At 50.1% G+C, this 16,470-nt stretch overlaps 1 protein-coding gene across 3 annotated transcripts in view; it reads left to right on the plus strand.

The window, feature by feature from the left end:
- LOC138837703 (nitric oxide synthase 1) overlaps positions 1-16,470 on the plus strand; it is an 85,275-nt gene that overhangs the window by 19,698 nt on the left and 49,107 nt on the right. For all 3 annotated transcript variants that reach the window (XM_070036648.1, XM_070036650.1, XM_070036649.1), the window contains exon 3: positions 9,766-9,892. In XM_070036648.1, coding sequence (XP_069892749.1) covers positions 9,766-9,892 — 127 coding nt within the window. The remainder of the gene's footprint in view (positions 1-9,765; positions 9,893-16,470) is intronic.

Below are 16,470 nucleotides of genomic sequence, written 5' to 3' on the forward strand. Positions count from 1 at the left end.
GCAGCTCCTAGTAAGACAGTGGGTCTATCTTTCCTTGATTTACCCAAGTTTGCATGTGTGTGTGTGTATGTGTGTGTGTAAAACCATGTTTTTAAAGCTGTCTTTCTATGTGAGATGTAGCCGGAGGGTGTCAGCTCAGAGCCAGAATGCAGGTTGTGTGGTTGTGCGGCCCTTTCCTCCTGGTCTAGACTTTGGGGGTAAGGGTGGGGTGGGGTGAGCTCTGTGTCCTAAATGCTGGTGGTTGGCCACAAGGAGGCCTTCTAAGCATGGGGCCAACGTCCAGGACGCCCCTGCCAGTCTGGGAGTTCTGGGGGGGTTGGACCGCTTCACAGCCCCACCTCACCCCTGCTCTTGCTCTCATTCGCCTCCTGCTGCTCATGGCCACCTTGGGGAAAGGGAGCCATTGCGTGGAGGAGAAGCAACATTCACCCAGAAACGGTCCGTCCATCCTCCAGTCCTGGAGGCAGGTCGGAAGCTGGCAGACCTGGGGTTCTGCTTTGGGAACTGTCGCTTTAAAATGCTGTATTGAGGAGAATATCCAGGTTACTCAGCTCACTGCCCTGAGGGAGGCTTTAAGGAGGCCAAGGCCAAAGTCCCCAGTCCAGTCCAGCATCCATCTGTATTAACAGGTCAGCCCCACCCTACACACACACACACACACACACACACACACACACACACACACACACACACACACACACACACACACACACACACACACACACACACACACACACACACACACACACACACACACACACACACACACACACACACACACACACACACACACACACACACAGCACTCCCTCAGCTCCTTCACTGTAATTATTTTGTGTACATGTACGTGGTCCTGTGGCTTGAACTCAGGGCTTTGAACATGCCAGAGCAGCACTCCACCACTTAAGCCACACCTGCAGCCCTTTCATTTGGATTTCATTTTTGAGATAGGGTCTATGCTGGGGCTGGCCTCAAATTCTGGATCCTCCTACTTCTGCCTCCTGGGCAGCTGGGATTACAGGTGTGTGCCACCATACGCGGTTGTGACAAGTTATTTCTAACTCTGTTGCTTTGAGCAGCTCCCTTCTGTTCTCATAGTTCCAGAGGTCTTGAGTCTAAAGTGTGGCTGGCTGGTCTGGGATTCCATCAGGGTATCAGTGAGCAGTTTCTTTCCTGGAATCTCCGTTGCCTGGCCTTCCCTAGCGTCCAGAGCCCCAGTCTTAGCATTCTGTAGTGTGTGGCCTGTTCCTTCCATCCTCATGCCTAGGATTGGCTTCAGTGTCTCTGTCCCGTCTCTCATAGTCAGATTATCCCCTGTCCCTTGTAGGGACACGGGACTGCACCCAGGGCCACTAGGATCATCCAGGTCCACCTGCCACTCAAGATTTCAAACTTCCCACCACATCTGTAAAGTAACCTTGGAGTATTATAACAAAATCCCTAAGGCTGGCTACTTTATAAAGAAGTGCTGTTTCTTTAGCTCGCAGTTCTGGAAGCTCAAGGGTAGGCACTGGAATTAGCCCTGCTCTGTTGTGGACATCCAGGTAGCTGACATGGCACAGCAGGAAGCCGGAGTGAGGTGAGGTTCAGCCCTCCATTTCCAACATCTCCATTGTGAGAGGACCAGGTGAGAGCCACCTAAATCCTCTCCAAGGTGAGGCCTTCTGTGACCTGGCCCCGCCCACTAAGGCCCTGAGTGCCTGCCTGGCCCCGCCCCCTTAGGTCCTGAGCTCCTGCCTGGCCCCACCCCCTAAGGCCCTGAGCTCCTGCCTGGCCCCACCCCCTAAGGCCCTGAGCTCCTGCCTGGACCCACCCCCCTTAGGTCCTGAGCTCCTGCCTGGCCCCATCCCCTAAGGCCCTGAGCACCTGTCTGGCCCCACCCCCTAAGGCCCTGAGCACCTGTCTGGCCCCACCCCCTAAGGCCCTGAGCTTCCTCTGGCCCTGCCCTCCTTAAAGGTCCTGCAACACAAGAACCCTCATGGGACACTACATCTGAGCCATAGGTCCAAGTTCAGGTTTTTGGAGGCCACAGCCCAGCCTCCTCCCCCATCCACCTGGCTCTGTGGCACAGTTGTGAACAGGTCCTATGTTGACACATGCTCTCCTCGTCCCCATGGCTGAGGCCACACAGGATGGAGTCCAGTGACCATGTCCTGTCTCCAGCCCCCTATTCCTCACCTATTTCAGGAAAGCCCTTCACCTCTCTGGGCCTCCGTTTCTCTTTCTGTAAAAACAACATGTGGATCAGATGAGTCCTGAGAGATTCACGTCAGCAATGGGCAGGCCCCCAGGAGCTCCTCCCCACTCCATCCAAAGTCTCTGGTCCTTGACCCCCCCCCCACCTCCCCAGCTTGAACCTACTTTAGGTCAAAGATCATGGCCTGGAGGTGAAGCTGCTCCTTCCCCCTCCCCCCCACAGCTCTCTGAGTCTCATGTAGCTGCAAACTTGACAGATCTGTGTGATGTAGAGAAATCAAGAGCTTTCTCATAAAATCTGGCTTCTCACCTCTCAAAAATATATCTATAATCAACCCCCGGTATCCCTAGGAGAGGGACAGTTTCCAGGATCCCCTTAGATACTAAAATCTGTGGACGCTCCAGTGCCATTAATGAAATGGTGTAGGTTTTTGCCTAGAAGCTACGATCATTCTCCCATCTACTTTTTACCATCTCTTCATTACTAATGATACCTAATGTAATGGAAATGCTTTGTAAATAGTTATTCTGTTGTATTGTTGAGGGGATAATAGCAAGGGGAAAAAGCTTTACATATTCAGTACAGATATCTTTTGTTGGTTGTTGTTTTTTTTCTGAAGCTTTTTCAACCCACAGAGAGTTGAATCCGGAGGACCAACTTAACTGTATATTGGAAAATCTATGAATGCATAGGCTACTTCCTGGCAAAGTGCCAGCAGTAGGGGCCAGGAAAGGGCTGGGTAATCTCTCCAGTTCCCCAGCATCCAAACCCAACCCTACCTAACCATTATCTTCACTAGCCTGAGCTCTGATGGCATGTTTTTGAGAACCCTGTCCACTTTGTTGATATTGGTAATGAACTGCCAAGCCAGGCATGGTGGCTTATGATTGTGATCCCAGCTAACTCAGGAAGAAGTAGGACAATTATGATCTGAGACTGTTCCTGGGCAAAACAGTGTGAGCTTCTATCAAAAAAAAAAAAACAAAACAAAACTAAAGCAACGAAGGGCCAGGGCCAGGGCTCACAGGGTAGAGTGCTCGCCTAGCAAGCATGAAACCCTGAGCTCAAAACCCAAATATTAGCCAGGTGCCAGTGGCTCACGTTTGTAACCCTAGCTTCTCAGAAGGCTGAGATCTGAGGATCGCAGATCAAAGCCAGCCTGGGCATGAAAGTCTGTGAGGCTCTTTATCTCTAGTTAATCACCAAAATGCCACAAGTGGAGCTATGGATCAAGTGGTAGGATGCCAGCCTTGAGTAAAAAAAAAAAAAGCTCAAGGACAGTGCCCAGGCCCTGAGTTCAAGCCCCAGGACTGGCACACACACAAAGTACTGGCAAAATAAAATAATAGTGAAGAACAGTAACAGTGTCTGAGCTTGAGGGCCCTTAACTCCCTGCTTGGTGCCAATGTTTGCAGAACCCCTGATCCCCAAAACAGACTTTTGGGGGGTAGGGAATAAGCAAGAATAACAAAGCAGGTAAATATGATCCAAGTATGTTATATGCATCTATAGAAATGTCCTTAATAACCACCCAGTACAATTTAATACATGCAAAAAGAAAGCAGAAAAAAAGAAGAGTTTTCTACCTATGAAGACCATCTGCTGCTTCTCTTCTCAAGGAGAAAACCTTCACCCCTCATCCCCTCATCCACAGCCCCCAGTCTTTCTGCTGTAACTCAGCCCTCCACTTCGAGAACAGGTAGATACAGAAGCCAAAGGACCATGGGCGGGTGGAGGGCAAGGAGGAGCGGGAGTCAGAGAGAGCGTGGTGCCCACTGGAAGTGTGGGCAGGACTTCCTGCCAGGGCCAGCTGCTCCTTGGCCGTCCTGGCTGGGCCTAGGCAAGCAGTCGCCCCCGCCTGTCTGTGTGCCAGGCCCACTTGCTCCCTACCGGGTCTTCAGAGCTGGCAAATGGGCCTCGCTGGACCCCCTCACCCACATGTGGGCTTCCTATGAAGTCAAGCCTAGGATCTCATCCCTTTTGTACAAGACACCACAGGGCCTGGCTGCTGAGAAGTCAATGGGAGGAGGGGAGACCTGGCAAGGGTTCTGCAAAGGACAAGATGCCACTCCAGCCCTTGGCTTGTGTCTTGGGTCTGATCATCCAAAGGGCTGTAGTTAGTTTAGCTCTTGCCAAGGAGGCTAGGAAATGTGTGCCAGGCAGAAGGCAAATCTGCACACCTGGCCCCGGAGACAGAATAGTGGAGGGGGGGGACGTGAGAGGAAGTGACACAGGAGCCACTTAGTGAAGGCAAATCCCTCGAGTGCATCTGAGACCAGGAGACAAGGAGTAAAATGTCTTTGCAGACCTGTGGGTGGTGGAGGGGGTTAGTTGTAGAACAGGGACAGGGAGGAATAGGAAGTATGAGGTTATGGTGCTACATCCCAAGGAAGGAAGGGTCCAACTGCATGGTGTCCACAGACAACTTTGGTTGTCAGCGTTAGAAGGGAGGTTGTCACTGGCAATGAGTGTGGAAAGGCCTGGGTAGTGCTTAGCATCCCATAATAGGGCCTAAGATGTTTGTAGTGATGCTTAGGATGTAAGATGTCTGTAGTATGCTTAGCATCCTACAATACACAGGGCCTAAGATATCTGTAGTGATGCTTAGCATCCCATAATATGCAGGGCCTAAGATGTCATAGTGATGCTTAGCATCCCCAAATACACAGGGCCTAAGATGTTTGTAACGATGCTTAGTATCCCAGAATACACAGGGCATAAGGTGTCCATAGTGATGCTTAGTATCCCACAATACATAAGACCTAAGATGTGTGTAGTGATGCTTAGCATCTCATAATACGCAGGATGTAAGATGTCTATCGTGATGCTTAGCATCCCATAATACGCAGGGCCTAAGATGTCTGTAGTATGCTTGGCATCCCACAGTACACAGAGCCTAAGGTATCTGTAGAGATACTTAGCATCCCATAATATGCAGGGCCTAAGATGTCATAGTGATGCTTAGCATCTCACAATACCCAGGACCTCAGGTATCCATAGTGATGCTTAGCAGCCCACAGTACACAGAGCCTACAATGTCCATAGTGATGCTTAGCATCCCATAATACCCAGGAGCTAAGACATCCGCAGTGATGCTCAGCATCCCATAATATCTCTAACACGCAGGGCCTATGACATCTGTAGTGGTGCAGCTTGGAGTCTTATCTCACTGGGGTGAGCCGGGGTGGGATCCAGGAGCATGAGGAGCGGTGGAGGAAAGTGACAGCTGATTACTAGGTCACTCAGAAGTTTCCAGAAGCCCAATCCATCTCATTGGGCGAGGTCCTTGTCATTTTGGGTTTTTTTAATAAAGAAATGATCAGATAATTGCCAACATTGCATTAACCAGAGGAATACCATCAATTCGTTAGCTTTTATTCCTCGAAAATATCCAATACTCAAGTTTAAGATTCCTCGTGAGTATACAGCTCCCCAGGGGGAGCCCACTCCAGCCAGCGATTTTCTCCTAAGAGCCCCCTGAGAAAGACACGCCGCATTTTCAAGCTTCCTCCTCTGCTCACTCCTCACTCTGGGCTTCAGTCTCCTTTGTTGTAAATGGAGGTAGACGTAGCTTGTGTTTAGTTAGTGCCGACTGTGTGCTAGGCATTTTCCATGCACGACCTTATTTAGTTCCCAGCAGAGATAGGGATGGGGGCTTACGTGGGCCTTGATGGATGAGTAGGAGTTGGTTCTCAGCAGGGGGAAACAAAAGTCCATCCAGGGAAGGGTAGGAGGTAGGCACGGGGTTCCTCAGGAAGAGAGGCAGGTGGAGGGTCAGAAGAGAAGCCAAGAATCTCCAAATTCACCAGCTCTAGGACCAAGGGGTGTCAGCTTCTACAGGGCTCAAGATGTCACCCTGTGTATCTACATTTCCCAGGGCAGCCACAAGCACGCATGACTCCTTACATGCAAATTAATCAAAGTGAAATTTCAAATTCAGTCGCTCAGGACAACACCCCTGTGTCTCAAGAGCTTCGTGGCCACCATGTGCCTAGTGGCCACAGACTTGAGCCATTTCCATCATGGCAGATGATTCTGCCAGACGGCATCAACCAAGAGGAGGCGTCCTGGTTCTGCCATGTGCTGCGGGACTCACGTTGTGTGTGTGCACATGGCTGAATGCTGCAAAGCTGTACTTGGCCACCAAGTTTACTAAGCCTTAAAAGCACTGCTAGGCCTCAAAGCATTGTAGGCCCAGAAAACATTGCTTGGCCGCAAAGTACACTAGGCCATAAAGCACACAAGGCCGTAAAGCATGTGAGGTCGCAAAGCAAGCTATGCTGCTCCTTAGAATCCTGGCACCGGTAAATCCCAGGCGACCAGCTTTTCCCCTCAGACCTGCTTGTCTCTGACAGACGGAGGGTCTGGAGTCTGATGAAGCTCCCTTCTGATTTGCTCCTGAGGAGATGAAAGCAAAGCAACACAACCTCCATGCTTCCTGCGGTCCCTTATTTACAATATTCTTTTCCTGCTACTCAGGCACCACCCTAAAATAAGTTTGTGTTGGCTAAAACACTCCAATGGCATCATTTATACACAGGCATTTGTGGCTTAAAAGAAAATGACGCTAAAAGAAGCCCGCTTTCCTGCCAGTTCACACAAGTTCCAGAAATCACCTCTGGGAAGCTCACCCTGTAATTTTTTTTTTTTTTTTGTAAACAAACTTTCTGAGAAGTTCTTGCTCTGGAGCCTCTGGCCTAGAAGGAACCTCTTCACTAGTTTTGCTTGTCTGTACTTTTCAACAAAGAAAGAACAGGGAGTGAAGTACCAGTCAGACCTAGTTTCACCATCCCAGCTTGAGCCAACTGCCGTGATGTATGCCTATAATCCTGGCTACTCAGAGGCAAAGGAGTAGGAGGATCGTGGTCCAAGTCTTATCTAGACATGAGAAGAAAGCACAAAGATATTAACCAAAGCAGAATGGCTGGCTCAAGTAACGGAGCTCTCGCCTCACAAGCTCAGGTCCCTGAATTCAGAATAATTTCAGCTTGGCTTAGTTTTCTCATCTGTTAACTGAGCTGTTGATGTCTATTGAGATTAGAATACATGAGTTCTGTGCAAGTCCTTGGGGCTTGGTACCAATGCCCACGTACATTGACCTTCTCCTCCTCTGCCCATCCCCACCCACGATCATGAGACAAGTTGGGGTCGGGAGTTTCAGAGCTGCAGTGGAGCTGAGGGACATTGTGAGAGAACAGCGTTCTCTCCAGACAACCCCTGTGTTAATCACCGCGTAGGTAAACCATGCACTGGGGAAATGTCTGCAATAAGAGGCACTCTGGGTATATTTTGGTGCCATTTGGAAGAGGGCAAAACAGAATGTTCTCTCTGATAAAGGCAAACCTCTCCAAGAAGAAGCGCGAAAGTGGCCGTGACATGGATTACTGGGACGATGTGATCCCCGAGGGAGGGGTCTGGCTGATCCCTGCTGAGCAGCTGGAGGGCCATGCACTCTAAGCTGGGGTCCCGGCTTCTGTGTCATCTCAGGTGACTGTCCAGGCATCAAACTCAAGGACAGAGGAGCCTCCCCCAAAGCTGGGGATGTAGGACAGAGAACTACACAAGGGACAGACCCAATGCCTGCGATCAGACCCAAGCTGGACCACAGGGCAAGGTGCAGTGCCTAAAGTCAGGAACCGGATGTCACAGGAAAGTAGACCTGGATGGGACAGGGGTGACACAAGGCTGGCGAACCATCTGGTCCTGTCTCCATCCCAGAGAACAGCCAGCCTGCGCCATCTCACTGAGATGCCTTTGTCCTAGGCCTGTTAGAGGTCAAAGGCATGGAGCCAAGATAGCTTAATGAGGGAGAAATCCGGCTCCAAAGCCAGGCATGGTGGTGCATACCTATAATCTCAGGAGGCTGAGGTAGGAGGATTTGGGGGGGAGAGGGGAGGGAGAAGAGCCAGGTGCTGGTGGCTCACACCTGTCATCCTAGCTTCTCAGGAGGCTGAGATCTGAGGATCACAGTTTGAAGCCACCCCAGGCAGGAAAGCCCATGAGACTCTTGTCTTTGATTAAATCACAAAAAAAGCTGGAAGTGGCGCTGTGGCTCAAGTGGTAGAGCACTAGCCTTGAGCAAAAGGAGCTCAGGGACAGTGCCCACGCCCAGAGTTCAAGGCCCCAGGACCAGCAAAAAGAAAAAAGGGATGAAAGAATGAAGACAAGGAGAGGGAAAAAGGGAGGGGGAAAGAGTGGAAGAGAGAAGAGAAAGCGAGGGAAAGACAAAGTTCATCTACAGATAAGGCACTGTTAAGTGTTTTTTTTTCTTTTTCTTTCTTTTTTTTTTTTTTTTTTTTTTTTGCCAGTCATGGTACCTGAACTCTGGGCCTGGGCACTGTCCCTCAGCTCTTCAGCTCAAGGCTAGTGCTCTACCACTTGAGCCACAGCACCACTTCCAGCTTTTTCTGCTTATGTGGTGCTGAGGAATCGAACCCAGGGCCTCATGCATGCAAGGGCAAGCACTCTACCACTGAGCTACCTTCCCAGCCCCTGTTAAGTGTTTTTGATTATACACTAATTTTTTTTTTTTTGGTCCAGTCGTGGGCCCTGAACTCTGGGCCTGGGCGCTGTCCCTCAGTTCTTCAGCTCAAGGCTAGCGCTCTACCACTTGAGCCACAGCACCACTTCCGGCTTTTTTCTTTTTGCTTATGTGGTGCTGAGGAATCAAACCCAGGGCCTCAGGCTTGCAAGGCAAGCGCTCTACCACTGAGTCACCTTCCCAGCCCCTATACACTAATTTTTTAAAAAACAAAAATTTAAAAAGGCTTTAGAGTCAAAAACAAGTTTAGCTGTGTGTAAGCTCATGACTGAACGAACCTCTTTGATCTGTTTCCTCCTGGTGATGGTGATTGTGATGATGATGATGATGATGGTGATGATGAGGATGATGATGATGGTGATGAAGATGCTCATAATGGTCACTGGTGATGATAGGGATTCTCGAAATGATAGTGGTGGTGACAATGGCGATGATGCTAGTGGTGGTGGTGGTAATGACGATGGTGATATCCGTAGTTACAATGATGACACTGATGGTGCACTTACATTATTTATAACTGTGATTAGCCATCATTGTCACGAAGTTTAAATGAACTAAAAAGCACAAGTGCCTGGCATGCAGTAAGCGCTTAGTAAGTGCTGGCTATGGTCACGGATCACGTGGTTATGCTGAATGCTATTCTCCCTGTACTCACAGAACCATTGTTTATCCTGGATTTGTGTCCAAAGCAAGCCCAAGCCTTGGTTGGAATGGCCTGTGTCCCCCGGCCCACCTCCTACCTCTTCCACCATTAAGTGGCATTCTGTAGACAGGCCTCCCTGGTTCCCAGGGCTGTGAAGTTGCGGGGTGGGGGGGGCTGTCTGGGAGAAAAAAAAAAGTAAAGCCCAGCACGTGATCATGGAACCCCTTTTCCCCCCATGTCACCTGGGCTTCTTTATGAAGGTGCCCAGAGCTCACTGGCTCCACCTAAAGGCACACCAGGGAAAAGCAGAAAATCTGCACAGATTCAGAACCACAAAATCCCGTGTGGCCCCCCTCCTCTAACCTGGCCCCCTTTACCTTTCAGAGATCTGGACAGCAAGGCACACCGAGCTCTGCCCCTTGGCGGGGAGAATGACCGAGTCTTCAATGACCTGTGGGGGAAGGGCAGCGTGCCCGTCGTCCTCAACAACCCGTATTCAGAGAAGGAGCAGGTAAGTTCGGGACACTGGCCTGGCACCTATGCTCTCTCCCCTGCCTGAGCCCTGCAGGTAGGTGGGAAGTGGGGAGGGGGGAGGGAGGGAGAGAGGCGGATCTCCAGCCAAGCCGAGGTAGAAGCCAGGCTCCATGGCCTCAGAGCTCGGAGATGGGCCAGGAGGGCTGATCCTGGGATGAGAACTGGCTTTGTTCCTCGGTTTGTTTTGTTTGGATTTGCTTGTGACACTTGCCATGTTTCAAATTTCAGATCTGTTTGAATGTGGTTCCAAGTTTGAAAGGGATCAGAGGCACAAAACTTGCTTTTCTTTCCCCCAAAGCTGGCAATATTTAGTTTTTTTTTTGCATGTACTTTTAACAATATGCATACACAGACAAATTACCCATGCATTCTTTTCCTATTTTTATACAAATGAGAGCAGAGTTCATACCTTTCTTGCTCATGTATCAACATATCTAGGAAATAAGTCTCTTTAGTGGATAGAGAGGATTTTGGTTCTTTTCACTGCTACATAATATTCCATTGTGCATCTATACCATTGTGTGCTCCCATGTCATATCCAGGGATTGGGCTATTGCTACCATTTTGTTGTATGCTATGGTGTGTGGGACAGTGTGCAGATAACTCATTTGGTGCATGCTTGGGCTTATAAGTAGAATAAATTCCTACAGGTGGTAGTATTGTTAGAGATCGTGTACATTTGTGACTTGGGCACAGATTGCCCGATTGTACTGCACACGGGGTTGTTCCAATCCTACCACCTAAGTAGGAGACTGTTTCCCCACAGCCCCACCAACTCCATCTGTTACCAAATATTTTAGCCTTTGCCAATCCGCTGAAATGTGTGTTGACAGCTGAGTCGGTTTCCTCTTCCAGGAGTGGCTGGCTTTGGCTGGAGATCAGCAATGCCTTTTTTTCCCCTGGCCTGGACAGGCTAGGCCAGAGCAATCCTGAGAGGTTCATGTATTTCCCATCCACCCTCTGCCTTGTAGCAGCAAAGCTGAGCCAGAGTGACCAATGGGAAGCTCCGGGAGGAGGGGCGTGGCCTGCTTCCTTTCCCCCACGTGGGGATAGTGACCAATGAGAAGTTCAGGAAGGAGGGGGTGTGGCTTGCTTCTGGGTAGTGACCAATAGGGAGTTCAGGAAGGAGGAGGCATGGCCTGCCTCCTTTTCACTGTACCCCCATCTTGGATGGCACCTTTCAGCCCTCATCTAATTAAGGACTTCAGACCTACACAGCTTAGGGGAGGGGGTACAGTGCTCTGTGGAGGGAATTGCATCCCGTAGCTGTTCGTGCCTGGCCAGGAAGAAAGAGCATGTGGAATCCCATAGCGATCAGACCCCTGACCCTGCTGCTTGACACCTAGGAATGTTTGGAAGAGCAAAATGAAAGCTTCTTGTATTTTCTTCAGAAGTCAAGGCCACACTGGAGCTGGGAATGGAGCTTACTGGTAGAGCATGTGCATAGCATGTACAAGGCCCTGGTTCATTCCCCACTGGAAACAAAAAAAAAAAAATCAATACCACACTGTGGGCAACAGGAGACTCAGGTCCATGAATAGTTTAGTAAGCTAAAATAGTTCAGAGTCCTTCACGGTTTCGGTCTTAACTGAAAATGAAGGGCTATAGCCATAAACAAAGGAAGACAGAAAGCAGCAGCCTCTGACTGGACACCAGCTGTGTCCAGATCCACGCCACGTCCATTGTCATGTATTACATTGATGCTGTTGCCTTTCTTTTAAAGTTAGGATGGAAGTTAAATGTTTTTTTTTTGTCTCTATGTATTTATTATAAATGGTAGGTAATGAGAGATCACAAGGTTCCTGTGCTTCAGAAAAGATGAGGTGGATTTCATTCTTTAGGGCCAGGCATGGTAGCACATACATGTAATCCCTGATCCTTCCAAGATGGACATAGGAGGATTGCCCTTTGTGATCCTTGTCTTTGACATTCCTTTGAGCTTTCATGGTGAGTGGGTTGAATCAGCCCTTGCTTCATCAGTCAGATCTCCATTTCTCAATCCCTTGGATCCCACCACACATCTAGCCCCAGCATAGAAGACCCTCATGGTCAGTACACTTAGCAATAGGCCTTAAAGGGACAGGGACACAATGTGCTATGAGAAATCAGGGAAGGTTTACCTTAAGAAGTGACTTTGGACCTGGGGTTTTGAAAATAAAGTAGGAGTTAGCCCCGCATGAAGTGGAAGACGATGTTCTAACAGAAGGAAAGATGGTGGCTGAACCCTGAGTTCTTCTCTAAGGATCATCATTGATGTCTGGAATTGTCTTTTGTGCTGATACCACCTAAGGCAAAATTCCAACGGCCCTTTCTGAGATCATCATAATAAATCAAGTTCTGTCAGGATTTGAATCAGGCCCTCTACAGCCTCCCTTCTGAGACGCATCATTTGCTTTCACAAGGGAGAAGGGGTAGGCAGGGCTCTGCCCTGCTGGGGGATGGACATCTAATTGAGCACCCATCCCACGCGTAGTGATGCAGGACAGGGCCCAGGGCGGGGCACTGTTCCCACTGGGCCTCTCTCTCCACCTCCCTGGCCTTCTGAACAACCTCTCTCCTCAGATGAGGACATCCGCTTCTCCCACAATGCTTTTCTCCCTGCGAAACGCCCTCCCCACTCTTGCCTGGATGGGAGCTGGCATTTCATCACTCCGGGGATGCAGGGCTTCCCGGCTGCTTTCAAAATGTCAGATTCTGTTCACAAGCATCTCTATCTTTCCGGGTGAGTTTTGAGCCTCGGTGCAGTCTCTGGTGGCTTCCAAATTGCAAGCAGAGCCAGCTTGTTCACCCCACCCTGGAAGGGGGTCGGGACCCCTGTGTCCGGTGCCTGCCCTGGGAGACCTCAGTCAGCCCTGACTCATGCATGTTAATAATGTCAGGATGAAAATACCAGGAGTGGCAGGATCGCCACACAGATAGGCAGCCCTTCCCAGCCCGGGCGTCCCTGGCTCCCAGCACTGAGGCGGCCACCCCGAGCTCTGGGGCGGAGCCCAGAAGTGGCCTAACCTCGATCAGATGTGTCATTCGCACAGAGCTGAGCTTCCCCTTCCTAATAGGTGCTAACAGATTCAGGGAGGTGTGAGAGGATGCCAACCCTAACAAGAGTAGCTGATCTTTATCAGGCAGTGTCGGGTACTGCACCCAGCACTCCAGATCCACAGGGCTCCCAACGTTAGTCCAACCAGTTACTGAACAGTGAGCACTCCATGTCCACAGATTCAACAAACCACATGGAGAGGACTCAAAACATTGCATCTGGCTGGGCGTTGGTGGTACACGCCTGTAATCCCAACTACTCATGAGACAAAATGGCATTTTTGAGGCTAGCCTGGGCAAAAAGTGAGTGAAGACCCTACCTTAAAAATATATAAAGAAGCCAGGAGCTGGTGGCTCCCACCTGTAATCTTAGCTACTCAAGAGGCTAAGATCATAGGATCATGTATCAAAGCCAGCCCAGGGAGAAAAGACAGAGACACACATATTTCCAACTAATGAACAAAATCAGAAAGCAGAAGTGTGGCTTAAGTGATACAGTGACAGCTTTGAGGGGGAAAAGCTAAGGAATACACCCAGACCCTGAGTTCAAGACCCAGACCAGCACAAAAACCAATCAGTCAGACAGGGGTCATGGCTCAGCAGTAAACTGCCTGCAATAATAGTACTATAATAATAGTAGCGAAAGCTGGGTGCCCGTGGCTCACGCCTGTAATCCTAGCTACTCAGGAGGCTGAGATCTGAGGATCATGGTTCAAAGCCAGCCTTGGCAGGAAAAATCAGTGAAGCTTATCTCAAATAAACCACTAGAAAAACAGAAGTGGTGCTGTGGCTCAAGTGGTAGAGCACTGGCCTTGAGTTGAAGAGCTGAGGGACAGCACCCAGGCCCAGAGTTCAAGCCCCCACGACTGACAAAAAAAAAAAAGTAGTAATAATAACTAAAGCAAAAAGGCCTAGGGGTGTGGCCAAAAATTGGCAGAATACATGCCTAGAGAGTTCAAACCCCAGCACCACCAAAAGCAAACAAAAACAGTGCAGGTATAATTGCCTTTGTTCCTTAGACAAGGGGTGAGCACCTATTTGCATAGCATTTGCATTTCATTAAGGACTAGCCACCATCTGCTGCTAGCTTAGACAGGAGGGTGAGCCTGGGTCCTGTGATAATATTGTTCCCGTTTAGTAGGCAGGGACCTGAGCACGCTTAGATGTTCATTTCATGGGGGTCCTGGAACTGACCCTCCGTGGGTACTGGGTACTGCCTATCCCCATGTTACAGCTGAGGAAACTGAGGCACAGAAGGTGGAGTGACTTGGCTCAGTAAGTGCTGTAGGTAGGATCTGAACTCAGACTCTGGACCCCCAGAGCTCTCCTGATAGATCCTGGCCACTCGGTGAGTCGGGACAAGGCTGTGACTCAGTGACTCATGCCTGCTTGGACCAGGCTCCAGGATGGAACAGGGCGCGGCGTTAAGATCTCCCGTGGAAGGTCATGGCTCTGAGGGCTCAGCTCTGTGGCTGTGGTTTTGCCTCTCAGACCTTCTGTCTCCTCACCTGAAAACGGGGTGCCATGAGAAAGCCGGTGAGCCATGGACGGGGCTGGCTTGGTCCAAGCCTGGCACCAAGTAGATATTTACTAAGCATTGCTCAAAAGAAAAGGAAGTTAAACATGACCACTCTCTTGGAATTATTATAGCCAAACGCTCAGCCTTTCATCAAAGATTTGCCTCAACTTCTAGAAACTTCCTCTCCTGGGACAGGCTGCAGATGTGCACACTCAGGCACCCATACGTCCCCCGCCCCCAATTCTAGTTTTCTCCCAAAGCATCCTCCGTGTCCCCCTTTTTCCAGAAAAGCAAGCCAGGGTGTCCTCTGGCAACAGGCCCTCTGCAAAGATGCTTTCCAGAGATTTCTGTGAGACAGAGCCTTCCCTGCTGAGGGGGTGGAGGTGGGGGTGGGGTACCATCAGCACTGGGCTCCCCTGTACAGAGCCACCATCTGCTTGAAGACCCCTCATTTAATTGAGAATTCAGCCACCATTAGGGTGCCCTCAGGCCTCTAATCCTGGCTACTCAGAGAAGCCTGAGATCCCACAATCCAGGTTCAAAGCCAGCCAGGGCAGCAAAGCCCATGAGAATCTTAGCAGCAATTAAACCAGCAAAAACCTGAAAGTTGGAGGTACGTGGTTAGAGCTCCAGCCTCGAGTGGGGGGAAAAATTAAGCAACAAAGCCCAGGCCCTGAGTTCAAGCCCCAGTACTGGTACACACACACACACACACACACACACACACACACACACACACACACACACACACACACACACACACACACACACACACACACACACACACACACACACACACACACACACACACACTCTCTCTCTCTCTCTCTCTCTCTCTCTCTCTCTCTCTCTCTCTCTCTCTCTCTCTCTCTCTCTCTCTCTCTCAATCTCTCCTGCTGCTGGGGGAGTGTGGGGCCAGGGTGGAGTCAGGAAATAGGGCCTGAATGGAAGGCGTGTAGCGGCGTGTAGATTGTGGCTGTGACGGAATTTCCACGTATTTTGCTGTGTGTTTTGGGAGTAAGTGTATTCAGCCCAAGCCGTCCCTCTCTCAGGACAATGATATCCTATTTTAGGGACCCAGACAGAGAAACTTCTCAATGTACAACCTCACCCAGGAGTCAAATCTTTTTCCCTGAAGCCTTCAGTCAGTCAGAGTGCTTTGTTTTTTTGTTTTAAATCTATATGTTTCCCCAATCCTCTCCAAACAGAGACTTAGAAGTCACGAGAGAGATGACCTCCTTTCTCTTCTGCCATTCCAAGGTGTTTAAAGGCAAAAAGCTTGCATGATTTCAACATTCGCCCTTAAGCAAGCTAAGGCTCGTGAACAGATGCACCCAGAAACAAAGCAGGACCGTGGGGGAAGAGAGAAGCCACGAGATAATTACAGGATTTGTGGTTTCGATTAATTTCTGGTGCGCCTATCCATTCTGCCTGGTCATGAGACTTGTGTTTAAAGCTGTCCGGTGAGGTGTGACTACCACATGGCCTGTGATCTTGGGATATCAACTCCCAGATCTGAACCTCACCAGCCCTTTTTTCCTAGCCCTACAGACTACAAAACATATTGTCCAATTGGGGAGGTAAGGCAGGAAAAGCAAAGTAAGCAGACCAACCTTTCTAGCCACCACGATTTGAATACAGTGCCTCTGACTCCCAGCCTCTCTAAGCAGCGATTTGTTAATTGCACGGTTGAGTGGGTTCCTGCTGCTTTGCAGGACTGTGCTCCTGGACGCTGAGCTCATAACCGGGTTATGCTCGCTGGCACGGGGAGGTGGTACCCACAGGGTGGAGTAGCTTTGCCCAGGGCTGCAGGAAGGGCTTGGTGTGTGGCGTCTGGCCCCTGGTGTGTATGGCCCACTGCCCAGTTCAGCCCTGGTGCTCTGCCCTCATTTCAGAACCAGGCAGGCGGGGCAGGGAGCTGCGGGTCTCTCCTCCGCCCAGGCTGCAGCCCTGGGTTCGTTTGCCAGGGCTGCCTAACCAAACTCCGCCATGCCAGTGCC

Source organism: Dipodomys merriami, unplaced genomic scaffold (assembly GCF_024711535.1).
Source record: "Dipodomys merriami isolate MVZ:Mamm:240054 unplaced genomic scaffold, mDipMer1.0.p SCAF_274, whole genome shotgun sequence".
Lineage (NCBI taxonomy): Eukaryota > Metazoa > Chordata > Mammalia > Rodentia > Heteromyidae > Dipodomys > Dipodomys merriami.